Source organism: Mizuhopecten yessoensis, unplaced genomic scaffold, assembly GCF_002113885.1.
Source record: "Mizuhopecten yessoensis strain PY_sf001 unplaced genomic scaffold, ASM211388v2 scaffold867, whole genome shotgun sequence".
Classification (NCBI taxonomy): Eukaryota; Metazoa; Mollusca; class Bivalvia; order Pectinida; family Pectinidae; genus Mizuhopecten; species Mizuhopecten yessoensis.
Window position 1 is genome coordinate 49,880 of NW_018403761.1, and position 27,073 is coordinate 76,952.

Consider the following 27,073-nt stretch of genomic DNA (forward strand, 5'->3'; position numbering starts at 1 on the left):
AACCTACCGTCCTATCTCATACATACGACTATCAACTGTTAGTATATAACCTACCCTCCCGTCTCATACATACGACTATCAGCGGTCAGTATACAACCTACCGTCCTATCTAATTCATACGACTATCAAATGTTAATATACAACCTACCGTCCTATCTCATACATACGACTATCAACTGTTAGTATATATCCTACCCTCCTGTCTCATACATACGACTATCAGCGGTTAGTATACAACCTACCGTCCTATCTCATACATACGACTATCAGCTGTTAGTATATAACCTACCGTCCCATCTCATTTATACGACTATCAGCTGTTAGTATATAACCTACCGTCCCATCTCATTTATACGACTATCAGCTGTTAGTATATAACCTACCGTCCTATCTCATACATATGACTATCGACTGTTAGTATATAACCTACCGTCCTATCTCATACATACGACTATCAGCTGTTAGTATATAACCTACCGTCCTTTCTCATACATACGACTATCAACTGTTAGTATATACCCTTCCCTCCTGTCTCATACATACGACTATCAGCGGTTAGTATACAACCTACCGTCCTATCTAATACATACGACTATCAACTGTTAGTATATAACCGACCGTCCTATCTCATACATACGACTATCAGCTGTTAGTATATAACCTACCGTCCCATCTCATTTATACGACTATCAGCTGTTAGTATATAACCTACCGTCCTTTCTCATACATACGACTATCAACTGTTAGTATATTACCTACCCTCCTTTCTCATACATACGACTAGCAGCGGTTAGTATACAACCTACCGTCCTATCTCATACATACGACTATCAACTTTTAGTATATAACCTACCGTCCTATCTCATACATACGACTATCAACTGTTACTATATAACCTACCCTCCTGTCTCATACATACGACTATCAGCTGTTAGTATATAACCTACCGTCCCATCTCATTTATACGACTATCAGCTGTTAGTATATAACCTACCGTCCTTTCTCATACATACGACTATCAACTGTTAGTATATAACCGACCGTCCTATCTCATACATACGACTATCAGCTGTTAGTATATAACCTACCGTCCCATCTCATTTATACGACTATCAGCTGTTAGTATATAACCTACCGTCCTATCTACTACATATGACTATCAACTGTTAGTATATAACCTACCGTCCTATCTCATACATACGACTATCAGCTGTTAGTACTTAACCTACCGTCGTATCTCATACATAGGACTATCAGCGGTTACTAACTAATTATACCAAATAGATCAAGGGTAGTTATCCAATAGCTATCCAAGAAACTAGCATGTGATGTATTAACAGCTGTTAGTATATAACCTACCGTCCTATATCATACATACGACTATCGCCTATATATAACGGCCACTTTATATTTTTTATGATATGTATTGATACAACACATATCTTATTTTGTAAATACTGAAATATGTCACATTAAAATATTGCAAACTGAAAAGGAAAAAGAAAGACCTCGGTTCGAATATACAGTGTATCGATAGTACGAAGGCTTGTGGGAGTCAATTTGAAAGGAAAACGCGTTAACTATCTCATAAAAATCTTTTTTAGTTAATTAAGCGGATTACGACCCAGGTGCCTGTCATATCCGGCCACTGGTTTGTTTTAATAATCACGAGCTTTCAGCAATTGATAAACACTCTTTATTACAAAATTATGCAGATAACGTGGAGATAGGTATTTAATGTTGCTACGAACATTATTAGCTCACCTGGTCCAAAGGACCAAGGTGAGCTTATGCCATACCGTGGCGTCCGTCGTCCGTCGTCCGTCCGTCCGTCAACAATTTCTTTAAACGACTTCTTCTTCTTCTTAACCACTGATTGGAATTTAACTAAATGTGACTGGAAGCATCCCTAGGTGGTGGGAATTCAAAATTGTACAAATGGTGGGGCTGACCCCCAGGGGGCTGAGGGGCTTGGCAAAAAGGGGGCAATTTGGCTAAACTGCTTTAAGCGACTTCTTCTCTGGAACTAAGTGATGGATATCAACCATATTAGACTGGAAGCATCCCTAGGTTGTGGAGATTCAAAATTGTACAAATGGATGGGCTGACCCCCCAGGGGGCTGAGGGGCGGGGCCAAAAAGGGGTAATTTGGCTATATTTCTACAAACAACTTCTTCTGTAGAACTATGCACTGGATATCGATCATATTTAATCAAAAGCATTCATGGGATGCAGGGATTCAAAATTGTACAAATGATGGGGCTGACCTCCCAGGGGGCTGAGGGGCGGGACCAAAAAGAGTTATTTGGCTATATTGCTTTAAGCGACTTCTTCTCTGGAATTAAGTGATGGATATCAACCATATTAGACTGGAAGCATCCCTAGGTGGTGGAGATTCAAAATTGTACAAATGGTTGGGCTGACCCCCAGGGGGCTGAGGGGCGATGCCAAAATGGGGTAATTTGGCTATATTTCTACAAACGACTTCTTCTGTAGAACTATGCACTGGATATCGATCATAATTAATCAAAAGCATTCATGGGATGCAGGGATTCAAAATTGTACAAATGGTGGGGCTGACCCCCCAGGGGGCTGAGGGGCGGGGCCAAAAAGGGTTATTTGGCGATATTTCTTTAAGCGACTTCTTCTCTGAAACTAAGTAATGGATATCAACCATATTAGACTGGAAGCAACCTTAGGTAGTGGGGATTCAAAATTGTACAAATGTTGGGGCTGACCCCATAGGGCTGAGGGCGGGACCAAAAGGGGGCAATTTGGCTAGATTGCTATAAACGACTACCTCTGTAGAACTTTGCACTGGGTATCGATCATATTTGGTCGGAAGCATTCATAGGAGGCAGGGATTCAAAATTGTACAAATGGTGGGGCTGACCCCCCAGGCTAAGGGGTGGAGCCAAAACAAGTTTATTGCCTGGAAATGGTTGAGATGGTTGAGATCCCCACCCTATAACCACATGAACAATTGTTGAATATAAAGAGAAGAATGCACATATGCTTCCAGGATGGCCTAGGGGACTGCCCCACCATTGGAGACTTAACCCCTGGGTCATAACTTCGAAATGGTTAAGATCCCCACCCCAAAACTATATATACAATTGTTTGAAACGGTTGAGAACCCCACCCCAAAACTATATATATAAATGCTGGGCAAAAAGAGACAAATGCAGTCATGATATTAGAATTGATCCTGGGGTCTGGCCACAACCATAGGAACCTAGTTTCTGAGTCACAGATTGAAAACAGTTGAGATCCCCACCCCATAACCATACATAAAATTGCTGGGCATGAAAAATTGAATACAGATATATATGCTACAAGGATTGGCCTTGGGGTCTGGCATATTCCCATGGATTTCATTTGGAGAATATTCTGCCATGATTGCTTAGATATCCAGGTGAGCGATACAGGCCCTATGGGCCTCTTGTATGTAATTGGTATGCTTAAATTGTATCAAAGCACATCACTTCTACATATCCTTACATACTTCCTTCAGTTTCATTTTGAACTCACAATGTTATCATTGCAGTGTGTATGAGTGTTACTTGTGGTTGGAATGTATCCAAGTGTCGTAAAGCTTGGTGCGGGAAAGACTGTGTAAATATTTATTTTGAATGGATGTAGGTATACTTATCTAACTTGATGAGTTGAAATTTGTATAAAATGTCTGTTTGTAACTTGATGTGGGAAAGACTGTTGATCAATGCCCCGTGTGCCTTGATGTGGGAAAGACTGTTGATCAATGCCCCGTGTGACTTGATGTAGGAAAGACCGTTGATCAATGCCCCGTGTGACTTGACTTGCTGTGATAAAGGCTGTGGATCAATACCCCGTGTGACTTGATGTGGGAAAGACTGTTGATCAATGTCCCGGGTGACTTGATGTGGGAAAGACTGTTGATCAATGCCCCATGTGACTTGATGTGGTAAAGACTGTTGATCAATGCCCCGTGTGACTTGATGTGGGAAAGGCTATGGATCAATACCCCGTGTGACTTGATGTCGGAAAGACTGTTGATCAATGCCCCATGTGACTTGATGTCGGAAAGACTGTTGATCAATGCCTCTTGTGACTTGATGTGGGAAAGGCTGTGGATTGTGTTCTTGTGGACTTGATATGTGTACATATTTCTAATATAATGAGATGTGGGAAGGATTGCGGGGCAATGCCCCATGTGACCTGATTTCGGGAGGACTCTTGCTGTGTCTCCCATGTAACATTGTAATAGTCATGTAGAATATTTTGTTTCAAATTCTTTTTCATCTTTGCAGATTTCGAGATATTTCGTTCAGTCCTAATGTGTCCGGCGGGTGTTCAGCAGATGCCTGTGAGCGGATACTGTCTGATGCTGGTATCAATGGCTACGCTATAGCAAAGGGGAAGGTGAGCTTATCATACCATGATAACAGTGTCCACACACAATAGGCTACTTAACGGTCATTTTAAGTGTCATCTCACTGAAATGTCATACCCGGGGTATGTTTGCATGCATATGTCACTCCACCCGGTCACTGAAATGTCATACCCGGGGTAGCTTTGCATGTCACTCCACCCGGTCACTGAAATGTCATACCCGGGGTAGGTTTGCTTTCACTCCACCAGGTCACTAAATTGTCATACCCACGGTAGGTTTGCATGTCACTCCACCCGGTCACTGAAATGTCATACCCCGGGAAGGTTTGCTTTCACTCCACCAGGTCACTGAATTGTCATACCCACGGTAGGTTTGCTGTCACTCCACCCGGTCACTGAAATGTCATACCCCGGGTAGGTTTGCATATCACTCCACCCGGTCACTGAAATGTCATACCCCGGGAAGGTTTGCTTTCACTCCACCCGGTCACTGAAATGCCATTCCCGGGGTAGGTTTGCTTTCCCTCCACCAGGTCACTGAATTGTCATACCCGCGGTAGGTTTGCTGTCACTCCACCCGGTCACTGAAATGTCATACCCACGGTAGCTTTCACTCCACCAGATCACTGAAATGTCATGCCCCGGGTAGGTTTGCTTTCACTCCACCCGGTCACTGAAATGTCATACCCCGGGTAGGTTTGCTTTCACTCCACCAGATCACTGAAATGTCATACCCCGGGTAGGTTTGCTTTCACTCCACCCGTTCACTGGAATGTCATACCCGGGGTAGGTTTGCTTTCACTCCACCAGGTCACTGAAATGTCATACCCCGGGTAGGTTTGCTTTCACTCCACCCGGTCACTGAAATGTCATACCCGGGGTAGGTTTGCATGTCACTCCACCCTGTCACTGAAATGTCATACCCCGGTTAGATTTGCATGTCACTCTACCCGATCACTGAAATGTCATACCCGGGGTAGGTTTGCATGTCATTCCACCCGGTCACTGAAATGTCATCCCCGGGGTAGCTTTGCATGTCACTCCACCCGGTCACTGAAATGTCATTCCCGGGGTCATACCCCGGGTAGGTTTGCATGTCACTCCACCCGGTCACTGACATGTCAAAACCGGGGTAGGTTTGCTTTCACTCCACCAGGTCACTGAAATGCCATACCCCGGGTAGGTTTGCATGTCACTCCACCCGGTCACTGAAATGTCAAACCCGGGGTAGGTTTGCTTTCACTCCACCAGGTCACTGAAATGCCATACCCCGGGTAGGTTTGCATGTCACTCCACCCGATCACTGAAATATCATACCCACGGTAGGTTTGCATGTCACTCCACCATGTCACTGAAATGTCATACCTGGGGTAGGTTTGTTTTCACTCCACCCGGTCACTGAAATATCATACCCAGGGTAGGTTTGCTTTCAGTGCACCCGGTCACTGAAATGTCATTCCCGGGGTCATACCCCGGGTAGGTTTGCATGTCATTCCACCCGGTCACTGAAATGTCATACCCAGGGTAGGTTTGCTTTCACTGCACCCGGTCACTGAAATGTCATACCCCGTGTAGGTTTGCATGTCACTCCACCCGGTCACTGAAATGTCATACCCACGGTAGGTTTGCATGTCACTCCACCCGGTCACTGAAATGCCATACCCACGGTAGGTTTGCATGTCACTCCACCCGGTCACTGAAATGCCATACCCACGGTAGGTTTGCATGTCACTCCACCCGGTCACTGAAATGCCATACCCACGGTAGGTTTGCATGTCACTCCACCCGGTCACTGAAATGCCATACCCACGGTAGGTTTGCATGTCACTCCACCCGGTCACTGAAATGTCATTCCCGGGGTAGGTTTGCTTTCACTCCACCAGGTCACTGAAATGTCATACCCCGGGTAGGTTTGCATATCACTCCACCCGGTCACTGAAATGTCATACCCGGGGCAGGGTTGCATGTCACTCCACCCGGTCACTGAAATGTCATCCCCAGGGTAGGTTTGCTTTCACTGCACCCGGTCACTGAAATGTCATACCCCGTGTAGGTTTGCATGTCACTCCCCCCGGTCACTGAAATGTCATACCCGGGGTACGTTTGCATGTCAATCAACCCGGTCACTGAAATGTCATACCCGGGGTAGCTTTGCATGTCATTCCACCCGGTCACTGAAATGTCACTCCACCCGGTCACTGAAATGTCATACCCACGGTAGGTTTGCATGTCACTCCACCCGGTCACTGAAATGCCATACCCACGGTAGGTTTGCATGTCACTCCACCCGGTCACTGAAATGTCATCCCCCGGGTAGGTTTGCATGTCACTCCACCCGGTCACTGAAATGTCATCCCCAGGGTAGGTTTGCTTTCACTGCACCCGGTCACTGAAATGTCATCCCCCGTGTAGGTTTGCATGTCACTCCACCCGGTCACTGAAATGTCATTCCCGGGGTAGGTTTGCTTTCACTTCACCCGGTCACTGAAATGTCATACCCAGGGTAGGTCTGCTTTCACTCCACCCGGTCACTGAAATGTCATTCCCGGGGTAGGTTTCTGCACCCGGTCACTGAAATGTCATACCCCGTGTAGGTTTGCATGTCACTCCACCCGGTCACTGAAATGTCATACCAACGGTAGGTTTGCATGTCACTCCACCATGTCACTGAAATGTCATACCCGGGGTAGGTTTGCATGTCACTCCACCCGGTCACTGAAATGTCATACCCGGGGTACGTTTGCATGTCAATCCACCCGGTCACTGAAATGTCATACCCGGGGTAGCTTTGCATGTCATTCCACCCGGTCACTGAAATTGCATACCCAGGGTAGGTCTGCTTTCACTCCACCCGGTCACTGAAATGTCATTCCCGGGGTAGGTTTGCTTTCACTCCACCCGGTCACTGAAATGTCATACCCACGGTAGGTTTGCATGTCACTCCACCCGGTCACTGAAATTTTATACCCGGGGTAGGTTTGCTTTCACTCCACAAGGTCACTGAAATGTCATACCCCTGGTAGGTTTGCATGTCACTCTACCCGGTCGCTGAAATGTCATACCAACGGTAGGTTTGCATGTCACTCCACCATGTCAATGAAATGTCATACCCGGGGTAGGTTTGCATGTCACTCAACCCGGTCACTGAATTGTCATACCTACGGTAGGTTTGTATGTCACTCCACCCGGTCACTGAAATGTCATAGAAATGTCATACCCACGGTAGGTTTGCATGTCTCTCCACCCGGTCACTGAAATGTCATACCCCGGATAGATTTGGATGTCACTCCACCCGGTCACTGAAATGTCATAGAAATGTCATACCCACGGTAGGTTTGCATGTCACTCCCCCCGGTCACTGAAATTTTATTCCCGGGGTAGGTTTGCTTTCACTCCACAAGGTCACTGAAATGTCATACCCCTGGTAGGTTTGCATGTAACTCCACCCGGTCACTGAAATGTCATACCCACGGAAGGTTTGCATGTAACTCCACCCGGTCACTGAAATGTCATACCCGGGGTAGATTTGCATGTCACTCAACTCGGTCACTGAAATGTCATACCCGGGGGAGGTTTGCATGTCACTCCACCCGGTCACTGAAATTTCATACCCCGGGTAGATTTGCATGTCACTCAACTCGGTCACTGAAATGTCATACCCGGGGTAGGTTTGTATGTCACTCCGGTAGGTTTGCTTTCACTCCACCCGGTCACAGAAATGTCATTCCCGGGGTAGGTTTGCTTTCACTCCACCAGGTCACTGAATTGTCATACCCACGGTAGGTTTGTATGTCACTCCACCCGGTCACTGAAATGTCAGACCCGGTGTAGGTTTGCTTTCACGCCACCAGGTCACTGAAATGTCATATCCGGGTAGGTTTGCATATCACTCCACCCGGTCACTGAAATGTCATAGAAATGTCATACCCACGGTAGGTTTGCATGTCTCTCCACCCGGTCACTGAAATGTCATACCCCGGGTAGATTTGCATGTCACTCCACCCGGTCACTGAAATGTCAAACCCGGGGTAGGTTTGCTTTCACTCCACCCGGTCACAGAAATGTCATTCCCGGGGTAGGTTTGCTTTCACTCCACAAGGTCTCTGAAATGTCATACCCCTGGTAGGTTTGCATGTAACTCCACCCGGTCACTGAAATGTCATACCCCGGGTAGATTTGCATGTCACTCCACCCGGTCACTGAAATGTTATACCCGGGGTAGGTTTGCTTTCACTCCGGGTCGGTTTGCTTTCACTCCACCAGGTCACTGAATTGTCATACCCACGGTAGGTTTGTATGTCACTCCACCCGGTCACTGAAATGTCATACCCCGGGTAGCTTTGCATGTCACTCCACCCGGTCACTGAAATGTTATACCCGGGGTAGGTTTGCTTTCACTCCACAAGGTCTCTGAAATGTCATACCCCTGGTAGGTTTGCGTCACTCCACCCGGTCACTGAAATGTCATCCCCCGGGTAGATTTGCATGTCACTCAACTCGGTCACTGAAATGTCATACCCGGGGGAGGGTTGCATGTCACTCCACCCGGTCACTGAAATTTTATACCCGGGGTAGGTTTGCTTTCACTCCACAAGGTCTCTGAAATGTCATACCCCTGGTAGGTTTGCGTCACTCCACCCGGTCACTGAAATGTCATCCCCGGGGTAGGGTTTGTATGTCACTCCACCCGGTCACTGAAATGTCAGACCCGGTGTAGGTTTGCTTTCACGCCACCAGGTCACTGAAATGTCATATCCGGGTAGGTTTGCATATCACTCCACCCGGTCACTGAAATGTCATATCCGGGGTAGGTTTGCATGTCACTACACCATGTCACTCCACCATGTCACTGAAATGTCATACCTGGGGTAGGTTTGCTTTTACTCCACCAGGTCACTGAAATGTCATACCCGGGGTAGGTTTGTATGTCACTCCGGTAGGTTTGCTTTCACTCCACCCGGTCACAGAAATGTCATTCCCGGGGTAGGTTTGCTTTCACTCCACCCGGTCACTGAAATGTCTTACCCACGGTAGGTTTGCATGTCACTCCACCCGGTCACTGAAATTTCATACCCCGGGTAGGTCACTCCACCCGGTCACTGAAATTTTATACCCGGGGTAGGTTTGCTTTCACTCCGGGTCGGTTTGCTTTCACTCCACCAGGTCACTGAAATGTCATATCCGGGTAGGTTTGCATATCACTCCACCCGGTCACTGAAATGTCATAGAAATGTCATACCCACGGTAGGTTTGCATGTCACTCCCCCCGGTCACTGAAATGTCATACCCCGGGTAGATTTGCATGTCACTCCACCCGGTCACTGAAATTTCATACCCCGGGTAGATTTGCATGTCACTCCACCCGGTCACTGAAATGTTATACCCGGGGTAGGTTTGCTTTCACTCCACAAGGTCACTGAAATGTCATACCCCTGGTAGGTTTGCATGTCACTCTACCCGGTCACTGAAATGTCATACCAACGGTAGGTTTGCATGTCACTCCACCATGTCACTGAAATGTCATACCCGGGATAGGTTTGCATGTCACTCAACCAGGTCACTGAATTGTCATACCTACGGTAGGTTTGTATGTCACTCCACCCGGTCACTGAAATGTCATCCCCCGGGTAGATTTGCATGTCACTCAACTCGGTCACTGAAATGTCATACCCGGGGGAGGTTTGCATGTCACTCCACCCGGTCACTGAAATGTTATACCCGGGGTAGGTTTGCTTTCACTCCACAAGGTCACTGAAATGTCATACCCCTGGTAGGTTTGCATGTCACTCCCCCCGGTCACTGAAATGTCATACCCCGGGTAGATTTGCATGTCACTCAACTCGGTCACTGAAATGTCATACCCGGGGTAGGTTTGCTTTCACTCCACCAGGTCACTGAAATGTCATACCCGGGGGAGGTTTGCATGTCACTCCACCCGGTCACTGAAATGTCATACCCGGGGTAGGTTTGCTTTCACTTCACCAGGTCACTAAAATGTCATACCCCGGGTAGATTTGCATGTCACTCCATCCGGTCACTGAAATGTCATACCCGGGGTAGGTTGGCTTTCACTCCACCAGATCACTGAAATGTCATACCCGGGGTAGGTTTGCTTTCACTCCACCAGGTCCCTGAAATGTCATACCCGGGGTGGGGTTTGTATGTCACTCCACCATGTCACTGAAATGTCATTCCTGGGGTAAGTTGACTTTCACTCCTCCAGATCACTGAAATGTCATATCCGGGGTATTGATGGTAGTCAAGTAAAATCACCCGTTTTAATGGTGGGATTTGGTAGGTTTGTATGTCACTCCACCAGGTCACTGAAATGTCATACCCGGGGTAGGGTTTGTATGTCACTCCACCCGGTCACTGAAATGTCATAACCTGGGTAGGTTTGCATGTCACTCCACCATGTCACTGAAATGTCATACCTGGGGTAAGTTGACTTTCACTCCACCAGATCACTGAAATGTCATATCCGGGGTAGGTTTGCATGTCACTCCACCATGTCACTCCACCATGTCACTGAAATGTCATACCTGGGGTAGGTTTGCTTTTACTCCACCAGGTCACTGAAATGTCATAACCTGGTTAGATTTGCATGTCACTCCACTATGTCACTGAAATGTCATACCTGGGGTAGGTTTGCTTTTACTCCATCCGGTCACTGAAATGTCTAAGACAATTTTTAGACAATGTCCTATGTTCTATTTATTTGAAGATGTATTCTGATTTCTTTCTTTAAGCATGTGTTAATTTTTTTCAGGTGCTTCTTCGGCACTGGCATGGACCGGTTCTCCAGGAAATTGCGACAAACAAGAAACAGATGATTGCGTCTGCGGATGCTCCGTATGGTATGGATAACGGCATCGTGGACCTTGACGATACGACACCAGTGTCGACTAGTAACGCACGGAGACCGGCTTTAGAAGCAATTGTAGACATCCGGTCGCCTACTTTGTCCTCCAAACATGGAACCATGTCATCGTCAACGACGTCACACACTCGAGTAGCGGAATGGATGCAACAGCAAGGTCACGTGACTTCAGATGTATCTATACCCGTACCTGTCTACAACTTCACGCCGCCACCATTGTTTTCAAAGGTAAAACATACTTGTCGATGTAAAACAGTTTAGATACAAACGTACCACTTTTTTGTCGTTATATTTCAGTAGAAAGAATTCTTTTCCAAAATGTACATTACATGTAGGTACAAGTACATTTGTAGCAGTGTTGTTTAAGTTATTGAAGAAATGAAAGGCAATTGGGTTCATGATCAGTTTTGTTGCAGACACTCCATCCTTTCACAAAATCACTCACCGTAAGTCTGTATTGTGATTTTTTCAAGCTATTAGGCTCAGGGCTGAATATTTGATGAACCGTATACATTAATTATAGTGAAGATCAATCTTCAACTAAAACCTTGCGAGTACGACATTGTTAGGACACACTTTGCTTCTTTCCTTAAATGCAAAATGCATATACAATTGGAATGCAAACAGAAAAGGGTCCGGAAACAAGTTACAAAACTTTACATAAATTCGTTTCCTTATGGTGACATAAACGTTGATGTTGTTAGAAGAGTTCAGTAGAAAAGCAGCATGGCAGCCGTTCACATTTATGTCGGTCATTTTTTTCCCAAGATGCTGCGGAGTTTTTCTAAATCATTCGATGTGATTATTTCACGTGGTAAAATGACCCGTATTGCTGGTAAGATTTCACGTAATAAAATCACCCGTATTAATGGTAAGATTTCACGATGTAAAATCACCCGTATTGGTGGTAAGATTTCATTATTGAAAGTAAAATCATCCGTATTGATGGTAATATTTTGTGATTAAGAGAAAATCAACCTTATTTATGGTAATATTTCAATTTGTAAAATCAGCCGTATTGATGGTAAGATTTCATGTTGTAAAATCACCTTTATTGATGGTAATATTTCACGATGTAAAATCACCCGTATTGATGGTAAGATTTCATGAGTGAGAGTAAAATTACCCGTATTGATGGTAATATTTCATGATTGAGAGTAAAATCATCCGTATTGATGGTAGGATTTCACATTATAAAATTATACGTATTGATGGTAATATTTCATGATTGAGATTAAAATCATCCGTATTGATGGTAAGATTTCAAGTTGTAATATCACCCGTATTGATGGTAAGATTTCACGTTGTAAAATCACCCGTATATATTGTAGGTGGTAAGTTTTCACGTATTAAAATAACCCGTATTGATGGAAAGATTTTACATAGTAATACCATCCGTATTGATGGTAAGATTTCACGTTGTAAAATCACCCGTATTAATAGTAAGATTTCACGTTGGGAAATCAACAGTATTGATGGTAAGATTTCACATCGTAAAATCAACCGTTCTGATGGTAAGATCTCATGTTGCAAAATCAACCGTATTGATGGTAAGTTTTTACTTATTAAAATCGCCCGTATTGATGGTAAGATTTCATGTTTGAGAGTAAAATCACCCGTTTTAATGGTGGGATTTCACGTTGTAAAATCACCCGTATTGATGGTAAGTTTTCACTTATTAAAATCGCCCGTATTGATGGTACGATTTCATGATTGAGAGTAAAGTCACCCGTATTGATGGTAAGATTTCACGTAATAAAATCACCCGAATCGATGGTAAGATTTCAAGATTGAGATTAAAATCATCCGTATTGATGGTAAGTTTTCACGTAATAAAATCACCCGTATGAATGGTAAGATTTCACGTTGTAAAATCACCCGTATTAATGGTAAAGTTTCACGTTGTAAAATCACCCGTATTGATGGTAAAATTTCACGTTGTAAAATCACCCGTATTAAAAGTAAGAATTCACGTTTTAAAATCAACAGTATTGATGGTAAGATTTCATGAGTGAGAGTAAAATTACCCGTATTGATGGTAATATTTTATGATTGAGAGTAAAATCATCCGTATTAATGGTAGGATTTCACATTGTAAAATTATCCGTATTGATGGTAATATTTCATGATTGAGAGTAAAATCATCCGTATTGATGGTAAGATTTCAGGTTGTAAAATCACCCGTATTGATGGTAAGATTTTTCACGTTGTAAAATCACCCGTATATATTGTAGGTGGTAAGTTCTCACGTATTAAAATTACCCGTATTGATGGTAAGATTTTACATAGTAATACCAACCGTATTGATAGTAAGATTTCACGTTGTAAAATCACCCGTATTAATAGTAAGATTTCACGTTGTGAAATTAACAGTATTGATGGTAAGATTTCACATCGTAAATTCAACCGTATTGATGGTAAGTTTTCACTTATTAAAATCGCCCGTATTGATGGTAAGATTTCATGTTTGAGAGTAAAATCACCCGTTTTAATGGTGAGATTTCACGTTGTAAAATCACCCGTATTGATGGTAAGTTTTCACTTATTAAAATCGCCCGTATTGATGGTAAGATTTCATGTTTGAGAGTAAAATCACCCGTTTTAATGGTGAGATTTCACGTTGTAAAATCACCCGTATTGATGGTAAGTTTTCACTTATTAAAATCGCCCGTATTGATGGTAAGATTTCATGATTGAGAGTAAAATCACCCGTATTGATGGTAAGGTTTCACGTAATAAAATGACTCGAATCGATGGTAAGATTTCATGATTGAGATTAAAATCATCCGTATTGTTGGTAAGTTTTCACGTAATAAAATCAACCGCATGAATGGTAAGATTTCACGTTGTAAAACAACCCGTATTGATGGTAAGATTTCACGTTGTACAATCAACCGTATTGATGGTAATATTTCATGATTGAGAGTAAAATCACCCGTATCGATGGTAATATTTCACGTTGTAAAATCACCCGTATTAATAGTAAGATTTCACGTTATGAAATTAACAGTATTGATGGTAAGATTTCACATCGTAAAATCAACCGTATTGATGGTAAGTTTTCACTTATTAAAATCGCCCGTATTGATGGTAAGATTTCATGTTTGAGAGTAAAATCACCCGTATTAATGGTAAGATTTCACGTTGTAAAATCACCCGTATTGATGGTAAGTTTTCACTTATTAAAATCGCCCGTATTGATGGTAAGATTTCATGATTGAGAGTAAAATCACCCGTATTGATGGTAAGGTTTCACGTAATAAAATGACTCGAATCGATGGTAAGATTTCATGATTGAGATTAAAATCATCCGTATTGTTGGTAAGTTTTCACGTAATAAAATCAACCGCATGAATGGTAAGATTTCACGTTGTAAAACAACCCGTATTGATGGTAAGATTTCACGTTGTACAATCAACCGTATTGATGGTAATATTTCATGATTGAGAGTAAAATCACCCGTATCGATGGTAATATTTCACGTTGTAAAATCACCCGTTTTGATAGTAAGTTTTTACGTTTAAAATCACCCGTATATATTGTAGGTGGTAAGTTTTCACGTTTTTAAATTACCCGTATTGATGGTAAGATTTCACATAGTAATATCATCCGTATTGATTGTAAGATTTCATGATTGAGAGTAAAATCACCCGTATTGATGGTAATATTTCATGATTGAAAGTAAAATCATCCGTATTGAAGGAAAGATTTCACGTTGTAAAATCAAATGTATTGATGGTAATATTTCACGTTGTAAAACCACCCGTATCGATGGTAAGATTTCACGTTGTAAAATCAACCGCATTGATGGTAAGATTACATGATTGAGAGTAAAAACACCCGTATTGATGGTAATATTTCATGATTGAGAGTAAAATCACCCGTATTGATGGTAATATTTCATGATTGAGAGTAAAATCATCCGTATTGAAGGTAAGATTTCACATTGTAAATTAACTGTATTGATGGTTATATTTCACGTTGTAAAACCACCCGTATTGAAGGTAAGATTTCACGTTGTATAATCACCCGTATTGATGGTAATACTTCATGATTGAGAGTAAAAATTTCCGTATTGATGGTACGATTTCACATTGTAAAATCACCCGTTTTAATGGTAAGTTTTCAGGTTTAAAATGACCCGTTGTTATGGTAAGTTTTAACGTTTTTAAATTACCCAAATTGATAGTAAGATTGTACATAGTAATATCACCCGTATTGATTGTAAGATTTCACGATTGAGAGTAAAATCACCCGTTTTGATGGTAATATTTCATGATTGAGAGTTAAATCATTCGTATTGATGGTAAGAGTTAACATAGTAATATTACCCGTATTGATGGTAAGATTTCACGTTGTAAAATCACCCGTATAACATGTTATAGTAAGATTTCACGTTGTGAAATCAATCGTATTGATGGTAACATTTCACATTGTAAAATCAACCGTATTGGTGGTAACATTTCATGATTGAGAATAAAATCACCCGTATTGATGATAATATTTAATGATTGAGAGTAAAATCATCAGATTGATGGTAGGATTTTACGTTGTAAAATCACCCGTATTGATGGTAAGATTTCACGTAATAAAATCACCCGTATTGATGGTAAGATTTCACTTTTTAAAATCACCCGTATTGGTGGTAAGATTTCATGATTGAGAGTAAAATCACCCGTATTGATGGTAATTTTTCATGATTGAGATTAAAATCACCCGTATTGATGGTAATTTTTCATGATTGAGAGTAAAATAATCCATATTTATCATAAGATTTCACGATGTAAAATCAACCGTATTGATGGTAAGATTTCACGTTGTAAAAAAACCCGTATTAATGGTAAGATTTCACGTTGTAAAATCACCCGTATTAATGGTATGATTTCACGTTGTAAAATCAACCGTATTGATGGTAAGATTTCATGTTGTAAAACCACCCGTATTAATGGTAAGATTTCACGTTGTAAAATCAACCGTATTGATGGTAAGATTTCATGGTTGAGAGTAAAATCACCAGTATTGATGGTAATTTTTCATGATTGAGATTAAAATCACCCGTATTGATGGTAATTTTTTTTATGATTGAGAGTAAAATTATCCATATTTATCGTAAGATTTCACGATGTAAAATCACCCGTATTGATGGTAAGATTTCACGTTGTAAAATAACCCGTATTAATGGTAAGATTTCACGTTGTAAAATCACCCGTATTGATGGCATGATTTCACGTTGTAAAATCAACCGTATTGATGGTAAGATTTCATGTTGTAAAACCACCCGTATTAATGGTAAGATTTCACGTTGTAAAATCAACCGTATTGTTGGTAAGATTTCATGATTGAGAGTAAAATCAACCGTTATGATGGTAAGATTTCACGTTATTATGTAAGCTATCACGTGATTGGGTTAAAGATCTCGCGTAAAGATTGTAGGATCTCACAATGTTTTATCTGAAGTTTTTGTTTATGGTTTTTTTCCCCCAGAAAAATAGTCATGTCCGTATAAAAATGCCGGGGAAGGAAGACTCGCTATTGGACATGTAAGTACTTCAACCCAAGTAACTCATTATTAGAATAGGGGGTATTAAGATATCTAGTTTTCTTGTTTGGACTTGTTATGTTGCTTCGATATTTCTCTTAGCAACCTCGTATTCCTTTTTCCTCAGTGTTTCTCTTGATAATCATTTTGAATTTTCTATATCGTTTCCTTTTTTCGCGTCACTCTCGGAAATCTTTCCCGTACCATTTATCAGTTTTCTATCATACATAAATCTCACAGGTCATTAAGAATATGTGTGCGTGTTTGTGTGTGTGTGTTGATTTAAATAATACGAAGACATCTAACGCCAGTATTGAACCATACTGTCGTTATTACACACACAGAGATACTCATAAGACCATAACAATAGTCAACAGGAATACAGGTCATATAACCATACTTGGCTAATCTGTTGTTGTACGATCCGGCTGAGTTGTTGTGAGCTATAAATGTATGACTCGGCTGAGTTGGTGTGATGTGTATATGTATGACTCGGTTAAGTTGTTGTGGTGAGCTATACATGTATGACTCGGTTGAGTTGTTGTGATGTGTATATGTATGACTCGGTTAAGTTGGTGCGGTGAGCTATATATGTATGACTCGGTTGAGTTGTTGCGATGTGTATATGTATGACTCGGTTAAGTTGTTGCGGTGAGCTATAAATGTATGACTCGGTTAAGTTGTTGCGGTGAGCTATACATGTATGACTCGGTTAAGTTGTTGCGGTGAGCTATACATGTATGACTCGGTTAAGTTGTTGCGGTGAGCTATATATGTATGACTCGGTTAAGTTGTTGCGGTGAGCTATACATGTATGACTCGGTTAAGTTGTTGCGGTGAGCTATATATGTATGACTCGGTTAAGTTGTTGCGGTGAGCTATACATGTATGACTCGGTTAAGTTGTTGCGGTGAGCTATATATGTATGACTCGGTTAAGTTGTTGCGGTGAGCTATACATGTATGACTCGGTTAAGTTGTTGCGGTGAGCTATATATGTATGACTCGGTTAAGTTGTTGCGGTGAGCTATACATGTATGACTCGGTTAAGTTGTTGCGGTGAGCTATATATGTATGACTCGGTTAAGTTGTTGCGGTGAGCTATACATGTATGACTCGGTTAAGTTGTTGCGGTGAGCTATATATGTATGACTCGGTTAAGTTGTTGCGGTGAGCTATACATGTATGACTCGGTTAAGTTGTTGCGGTGAGCTATATATGTATGACTCGGTTAAGTTGTTGCGGTGAGCTATACATGTATGACTCGGTTAAGTTGTTGTGGTGAGCTATACATGTATGACTCGGTTGAGTTGTTGTGATGTTCATATGTATGAATCGGCTGAGTTGTTGTGATGTGTATATGTATGACTCGGTTAAGTTGTTGTGGTGAGCTATACATGCATGACTCTGTTGAGTTGTTGTTGTGAAGTGTTCATGTGTGATTAAGTTGATTTGCTGTTGTGAAGTGTGCATGTGTGATTCAGTTGAGTTGTTGTTGTGACATATACATGTATGACTCGTGCTTATGTTCTGATGTATACATGTATGACTCGGCTGAGCTGTTGTGACGTATATATGTATGACTCGGCTGAGCTGTTGTGACGTATACATGTATGACTCGGCTGAGATGTTGTGACTTGTACATGTATGACCCGGCTGAGCTGTTCTGACTTGTACATGTTAGAGTTTGTATGAGGCGACTGAGTTGTTGTTGTGACGTGTGCATGTAATATAGGTGTTCCTCTTGTTATGTGATATTGTTTCTATTTGTAGTTGCTATATACAATTTGATTATTACTACCCAGAAGCCGCAATTGATTTAAAGTTCATATTTTACAGGCGACTGTGGGACAGATTCCAGATGATTCCGCGAGAACGTGTGTCCACCAGCGACACCTTTCGGCCATTCCTGCGAGCATTTAAGATTTTCTGTTATGTGTTGTTTTTCTGTGTGGTTTTGGGGTCTGCCGTCGTCAGTAAGCTGTGTATTCTCCTCATGGCCTCCAGTATTCTCAAGGTACATTGTTATGAATATATCGTTTGTCATCTAATGCTTAAATTATTGGTGTGTTTTTTAGCAATTCGTGACAGAATGAGTTGCAATCGCTATTTTGTGACATTATGAAACGATCGCGCCTGCTTTTCTAGGAACTTAAGACATACATGATATTTCCTTTGTCATGCTAGTTTGACCTACAATCATGGCGAATGAGCACACTTAGCGAAGGCGATCGATGATCATCAACGTTATATGACGTCACAATATCAATGATGTCACAAGTACCGGAGACCCAAACCCAAAGCATTCAATAAAAGTTTGAAACGGACATTTGTAACCTTGATGATTGTATGCAATTTGCGTTCAAAAATACATTTCAATCCTCATATTTACGTTAAAACAAACGAAGACAATACATACTGTTATCGTTGTTTATGTTCTTATTTGGTTCACAATATATATTTTAAACAAACTGTTTATAAAATGTCGGAACAGCCAATTCTGCAGGAACAAGATTGTGTTTTCTAAGAGAATGTTCTTTTGAACACTCAAACCGTTTGACATCAAATAGTTTCCGATTAGATAATACTCACCTTTAATGGTTCTTGCTTTTATTGGATTACAACACCATGTTTGGTTAGTGGTCTAAAGACTCTACAAAGTAAATGTGAATATTGTGTATTGCACGCAGTAATAATCTGGTATCCTCAAATAGACGATGTCGGAATGTAAAGATAACGCAGTTTATACTGAGGTTATATTTAGTATCAGAATGTAAAGGTGATGCAGTTGATACTGAGGTTATATTTAGTCTCAGAATGTAAAGGTGATGCAGTTTATTCTGAGGTTATATTTAGTCTCAGAATGTAAAGGTGATGCAGTTTGTACTGAGGTTATATTTAGTATATTTAGTAACAGAATGTAAGGATAATGCAGTTGATACTGAAGTTATATTTAGTATCAGAGTGGAAAGGTGATGCAGTTTATTCTGAGGTTATATTTAGTCTCAGAATGTAAAGGTGATGCAGTTTATTCTGAGGTTATATTTAGTCTCAGAATGTAAAGGTGATGCAGTTTATTCTGAGGTTATATTTAGTCTCAGAATGTAAAGGTGATGAAGTTTATACTGAGATTATATTTCGTATCAGAATGTTAAGGTGATGCAGTTGATACTGAGGTTATATTTAGTATCAGAATGTAAAGGTGATGCAGTTTATACTGAGATTATATTTAGTATCAGAATGTTAAGGTGATGCAGTTTATACTGAGGTTATATTTAGTAACAGAATGTAAAGATAATGCAGTTGATACTGAAGTTATATTTAGTATCAGAATGTAAAGGTGATGCAGTTTATACTTAGGTTATATTTAGTATCAGAATGTAAAGGTGATGCAGTTTATACTGAGGTTATATTTAGTATCAGAATGTAAAGGTGATGCAGTTTATACTGAGGTTATATTTAGTATCAGAATGTAAAGGTGATGCAGTTTATACTGAGGTTATATTTAGTATCAGAATGTAAAGGTGATGCAGTTTATACTGAGGTTATATTTAGTATCAGAATGTAAAGGTGATGCAGTTTATACTGAGGTTATATTTAGTATCAGAATGTAAAGGTGATGCAGTTTATACTGAGGTTATATTTAGTATCAGAATGTAAAGGTGATGCAGTTTATACTGAGGTTATATTTAGTATCAGAATGTAAAGGTGATGCAGTTTATACTGAGGTTATATTTAGTATCAGAATGTAAAGGTGATGCAGTTTATACTGAGGTTATATTTAGTATCAGAATGTAAAGGTGATGCAGTTTATACTGAGGTTATATTTAGTATCAGAATGTAAAGGTGATGCAGTTTATACTGAGGTTATATTTAGTATCAGAATGTAAAGGTGATGCAGTTTATACTGAGGTTATATTTAGTATCAGAATGTAAAGGTGATGCAGTTTATACTGAGGTTATATTTAGTATCAGAATGTAAAGGTGATGCAGTTTATACTGAGGTTATATTTAGTATCAGAATGTAAAGGTGATGCAGTTTATACTGAGGTTATATTTAGTATCAGAATGTAAAGGTGATGCAGTTTATACTGAGGTTATATTTAGTATCAGAATGTAAAGGTGATGCAGTTTATACTGAGGTTATATTTAGTATCAGAATGTAAAGGTGATGCAGTTTATACTGAGGTTATATTTAGTATCAGAATGTAAAGGTGATGCAGTTTATACTGAGGTTATATTTAGTATCAGAATGTAAAGGTGATGCAGTTTATACTGAGGTTATATTTAGTATCAGAATGTAAAGGTGATGCAGTTTATACTGAGGTTATATTTAGTATCAGAATGTAAAGGTGATGCAGTTTATACTGAGGTTATATTTAGTATCAGAATGTAAAGGTGATGCAGTTTATACTGAGGTTATATTTAGTATCAGAATGTAAAGGTGATGCAGTTTATACTGAGGTTATATTTAGTATCAGAATGTAAAGGTGATGCAGTTTATACTGAGGTTATATTTAGTATCAGAATGTAAAGGTGATGCAGTTTATACTGAGGTTATATTTAGTATCAGAATGTAAAGGTGATGCAGTTTATACTGAGGTTATATTTAGTATCAGAATGTAAAGGTGATGCAGTTTATACTGAGGTTATATTTAGTATCAGAATGTAAAGGTGATGCAGTTTATACTGAGGTTATATTTAGTATCAGAATGTAAAGGTGATGCAGTTTATACTGAGGTTATATTTAGTATCAGAATGTAAAGGTGATGCAGTTTATACTGAGGTTATATTTAGTATCAGAATGTAAAGGTGATGCAGTTTATACTGAGGTTATATTTAGTATCAGAATGTAAAGGTGATGCAGTTTATACTGAGGTTATATTTAGTATCAGAATGTAAAGGTGATGCAGTTTATACTGAGGTTATATTTAGTATCAGAATGTAAAGGTGATGCAGTTTATACTGAGGTTATATTTAGTATCAGAATGTAAAGGTGATGCAGTTTATACTGAGGTTATATTTAGTATCAGAATGTAAAGGTGATGCAGTTGATACTGAAGTTATATTAAGTATCAAAATGTACAGTTGATGCAGTTTATACTGAGGTTATATTTAGTATCAGAATGTAAAGATAATTCAGTTGATACTGAGGTTATATTTAGTATCAGAATGTAAAGGTGATGCAGTTTATACTGAGGTTATATTTAGTATCAGAATGTATAGGTGATGCAGTTTATACTGAGGTTATATTTAATATCAGAGTGTAAAGGTGATGCAGTTGATACTGAGGTTATATTTAGTATCAGAATGTAAAGGTGATGCAGTTTATACTGAAGTTATATTTAGTATCAGAGTGTAAAGGTAATGCAGTTGATACTGAGGTTATATTTAGTATCAGAGTGTAAATGTGATGCAGTTTATACTGAAGTTATATTTAGTATCAGAATGTAAAGGTGATGCAGTTGATACTGAGGTTATATTTAGTATCAGAGTGTAAAGGTGATGCAGTTTATACTGAAGTTATATTTAGTATCAAAATGTAAAGGTGATGCAGTTTATACTGAGGTTATATTCAGTATCAGAATCTAAAGGTGATGCAGTTGATACTGAGGTTATATTCAGTATCAGAATGTAAATGTGATGCAGTTCATACTGAGGTTATATTTAGTATCAGAATGTAAAGGTGATGCAGTTGATACTGAAGTTATATTTCCTATATTCTCCTCATTATGACCTTTAATTTAGAAAATTTAATAGAAAATAAACAAATTTCAAAATTGGTGCATTGATGAAAATAGTGCTGGCGAAGTCTGGCTATTTAATGATGAATCTTTTCTAACATATAAAATGAGTTTTCAGTGTCACTTGTCGTTATTTAATGTTTGTGTCTTGTGTGTAATTTGTGCACAGGATAAGAAGGCACTACGGGAGTCCGACAGCCCCACGAACACCATGCTCGTCATCGCTATCTGTTTCCCGTACGTCATATGGATGTTCAGCTTCTCGGCCAAGTCACTGTTCGGCAGTAACTCATGGCCCTCCTTCAAAACCGTTATTATCGTAAGTAACCTGGGATTATATTGTCGTCGTACACGTAAAACATATTTGATAATGCGTCTCCGACTTCACATAGGACTTTGTGTAATTGAAACTGTTACAGTACTAGCTATGTACGTGACAGCTAAAATAGATATACAACTTACTATATCAGTGTTATGATTCATAACTATAAACAAAAAATGAGTGATATTTTTATAACAACAAAAAAGAAAAATGCTTGTCCTGTATTGTAGCGTGTGCTTTCTATGTTGTAACCAGTCTGTTTTGTTTGTTTTGGTAGACGCTGTTTATGTTGTAACCAGTCTGTTTTGTTGGTTTTGGTAGACGTTATGTATGTTGTTACCAGTCTGTTTTTGTTTGTTTTGGTAGACGTTGTTTATGTTGTAACCAGTCTGTTTTGGTTGTTTTGGTAGACGTTGTTCATGTTGTAACCAGTCCGTTTGTTTGTTTTGGTAGACGTTGTTTATGTTGTAACCAGTCTGTTTTGTTTGTTTTGGTAGACGTTGTTCATGTTGTAACCAGTCCGTTTGTTTGTTTTGGTAGACGTTGTTAATGTTGTAACCAATCTGTTTTGTTTGTTTTGGTAGACGTTGTTTATGTTGTAACCAGTCTGTTTTGTTTGTTTTGGTAGACGTTGTTTATGTTGTAACCAGTCTGTTTTGTTTGTTTTGGTAGACGTTGTTTATGTTGTAACCAGTCTGTTTTGTTTGTTTTGGTAGACGTTGTTTATGTTGTAACCAGTCTGTTTTGTTTGTTTTGGTAGACGTTGTTTATGTTGTAACCAGTCTGTTTTGTTTGTTTTGGTAGACGTTGTTTATGTTGTAACCAGTCTGTTTTGTTTGTTTTGGTAGACGTTGTTTATGTTGTAACCAGTCTGTTTTGTTTGTTTTGGTAGACGTTGTTTATGTTGTAACCAGTCTGTTTTGTTTGTTTTGGTAGACGTTGTTTATGTTGTAACCAGTCTGTTTTGTTTGTTTTGGTAGACGTTGTTTATGTTGTAACCAGTCTGTTTTGTTTGTTTTGGTAGACGTTGTTTATGTTGTAACCAGTCTGTTTTGTTTGTTTTGGTAGACGTTGTTTATGTTGTAACCAGTCTGTTTTGTTTGTTTTGGTAGACGTTGTTTATGTTGTAACCAGTCTGTTTTGTTTGTTTTGGTAGACGTTGTTTATGTTGTAACCAGTCTGTTTTGTTTGTTTTGGTAGACGTTGTTTATGTTGTAACCAGTCTGTTTTGTTTGTTTTGGTAGACGTTGTTTATGTTGTAACCAGTCTGTTTTGTTTGTTTTGGTAGACGTTGTTTATGTTGTAACCAGTCTGTTTTGTTTGTTTTGGTAGACGTTGTTTATGTTGTAACCAGTCTGTTTTGTTTGTTTTGGTAGACGTTGTTTATGTTGTAACCAGTCTGTTTTGTTTGTTTTGGTAGACGTTGTTTATGTTGTAACCAGTCTGTTTTGTTTGTTTTGGTAGACGTTGTTTATGTTGTAACCAGTCTGTTTTGTTTGTTTTGGTAGACGTTGTTTATGTTGTAACCAGTCTGTTTTGTTTGTTTTGGTAGACGTTGTTTATGTTGTAACCAGTCTGTTTTGTTTGTTTTGGTAGACGTTGTTTATGTTGTAACCAGTCTGTTTTGTTTGTTTTGGTAGACGTTGTTTATGTTGTAACCAGTCTGTTTTGTTTGTTTTGGTAGACGTTGTTTATGTTGTAACCAGTCTGTTTTGTTTGTTTTGGTAGACGTTGTTTATGTTGTAACCAGTCTGTTTTGTTTGTTTTGGTAGACGTTGTTTATGTTGTAACCAGTCTGTTTTGTTTGTTTTGGTAGACGTTGTTTATGTTGTAACCAGTCTGTTTTGTTTGTTTTGGTAGACGTTGTTTATGTTGTAACCAGTCTGTTTTGTTTGTTTTGGTAGACGTTGTTTATGTTGTAACCAGTCTGTTTTGTTTGTTTTGGTAGACGTTGTTTATGTTGTAACCAGTCTGTTTTGTTTGTTTTGGTAGACGTTGTTTATGTTGTAACCAGTCTGTTTTGTTTGTTTTGGTAGACGTTGTTTATGTTGTAACCAGTCTGTTTTGTTTGTTTTGGTAGACGTTGTTTATGTTGTAACCAGTCTGTTTTGTTTGTTTTGGTAGACGTTGTTTATGTTGTAACCAGTCTGTTTTGTTTGTTTTGGTAGACGTTGTTTATGTTGTAACCAGTCTGTTTTGTTTGTTTTGGTAGACGTTGTTTATGTTGTAACCAGTCTGTTTTGTTTGTTTTGGTAGACGTTGTTTATGTTGTAACCAGTCTGTTTTGTTTGTTTTGGTAGACGTTGTTTATGTTGTAACCAGTCTGTTTTGTTTGTTTTGGTAGACGTTGTTTATGTTGTAACCAGTCTGTTTTGTTTGTTTTGGTAGACGTTGTTTATGTTGTAACCAGTCTGTTTTGTTTGTTTTGGTAGACGTTGTTTATGTTGTAACCAGTCTGTTTTGTTTGTTTTGGTAGACGTTGTTTATGTTGTAACCAGTCTGTTTTGTTTGTTTTGGTAGACGTTGTTTATGTTGTAACCAGTCTGTTTTGTTTGTTTTGGTAGACGTTGTTTATGTTGTAACCAGTCTGTTTTGTTTGTTTTGGTAGACGTTGTTTATGTTGTAACCAGTCTGTTTTGTTTGTTTTGGTAGACGTTGTTTATGTTGTAACCAGTCTGTTTTGTTTGTTTTGGTAGACGTTGTTTATGTTGTAACCAGTCTGTTTTGTTTGTTTTGGTAGACGTTGTTTATGTTGTAACCAGTCTGTTTTGTTTGTTTTGGTAGACGTTGTTTATGTTGTAACCAGTCTGTTTTGTTTGTTTTGGTAGACGTTGTTTATGTTGTAACCAGTCTGTTTTGTTTGTTTTGGTAGACGTTGTTTATGTTGTAACCAGTCTGTTTTGTTTGTTTTGGTAGACGTTGTTTATGTTGTAACCAGTCTGTTTTGTTTGTTTTGGTAGACGTTGTTTATGTTGTAACCAGTCTGTTTTGTTTGTTTTGGTAGACGTTGTTTATGTTGTAACCAGTCTGTTTTGTTTGTTTTGGTAGACGTTGTTTATGTTGTAACCAGTCTGTTTTGTTTGTTTTGGTAGACGTTGTTTATGTTGTAACCAGTCTGTTTTGTTTGTTTTGGTAGACGTTGTTTATGTTGTAACCAGTCTGTTTTGTTTGTTTTGGTAGACGTTGTTTATGTTGTAACCAGTCTGTTTTGTTTGTTTTGGTAGACGTTGTTTATGTTGTAACCAGTCTGTTTTGTTTGTTTTGGTAGACGTTGTTTATGTTGTAACCAGTCTGTTTTGTTTGTTTTGGTAGACGTTGTTTATGTTGTAACCAGTCTGTTTTGTTTGTTTTGGTAGACGTTGTTTATGTTGTAACCAGTCTGTTTTGTTTGTTTTGGTAGACGTTGTTTATGTTGTAACCAGTCTGTTTTGTTTGTTTTGGTAGACGTTGTTTATGTTGTAACCAGTCTGTTTTGTTTGTTTTGGTAGACGTTGTTTATGTTGTAACCAGTCTGTTTTGTTTGTTTTGGTAGACGTTGTTTATGTTGTAACCAGTCTGTTTTGTTTGTTTTGGTAGACGTTGTTTATGTTGTAACCAGTCTGTTTTGTTTGTTTTGGTAGACGTTGTTTATGTTGTAACCAGTCTGTTTTGTTTGTTTTGGTAGACGTTGTTTATGTTGTAACCAGTCTGTTTTGTTTGTTTTGGTAGACGTTGTTTATGTTGTAACCAGTCTGTTTTGTTTGTTTTGGTAGACGTTGTTTATGTTGTAACCAGTCTGTTTTGTTTGTTTTGGTAGACGTTGTTTATGTTGTAACCAGTCTGTTTTGTTTGTTTTGGTAGACGTTGTTTATGTTGTAACCAGTCTGTTTTGTTTGTTTTGGTAGACGTTGTTTATGTTGTAACCAGTCTGTTTTGTTTGTTTTGGTAGACGTTGTTTATGTTGTAACCAGTCTGTTTTGTTTGTTTTGGTAGACGTTGTTTATGTTGTAACCAGTCTGTTTTGTTTGTTTTGGTAGACGTTGTTTATGTTGTAACCAGTCTGTTTTGTTTGTTTTGGTAGACGTTGTTTATGTTGTAACCAGTCTGTTTTGTTTGTTTTGGTAGACGTTGTTTATGTTGTAACCAGTCTGTTTTGTTTGTTTTGGTAGACGTTGTTTATGTTGTAACCAGTCTGTTTTGTTTGTTTTGGTAGACGTTGTTTATGTTGTAACCAGTCTG

At 39.4% G+C, this 27,073-nt stretch overlaps 2 protein-coding genes across 2 annotated transcripts in view; one reads left to right on the forward strand and one right to left on the reverse strand.

Moving 5' to 3' along the window:
* Nucleotides 1–4,144, reverse strand: part of LOC110453634 (extensin-like) — a 36,007-nt gene extending 31,863 nt beyond the window's left edge. The window contains exon 1 of the mRNA XM_021502674.1: nucleotides 3,848–4,144. Within this exon, the coding sequence (XP_021358349.1) occupies nucleotides 3,848–4,144 (297 nt within the window). The remainder of the gene's footprint in view (nucleotides 1–3,847) is intronic.
* Nucleotides 4,145–11,413: 7,269 nt separating this feature from the next.
* Nucleotides 11,414–27,073, forward strand: part of LOC110453643 — a 46,870-nt gene continuing 31,210 nt past the window's right edge. The window contains exons 1-4 of the mRNA XM_021502685.1: nucleotides 11,414–11,479; nucleotides 16,736–16,791; nucleotides 18,629–18,806; nucleotides 22,703–22,852. Coding sequence (XP_021358360.1) covers nucleotides 16,760–16,791; nucleotides 18,629–18,806; nucleotides 22,703–22,852 — 360 coding nt within the window. The 5' untranslated portion in view covers nucleotides 11,414–11,479; nucleotides 16,736–16,759. The remainder of the gene's footprint in view (nucleotides 11,480–16,735; nucleotides 16,792–18,628; nucleotides 18,807–22,702; nucleotides 22,853–27,073) is intronic.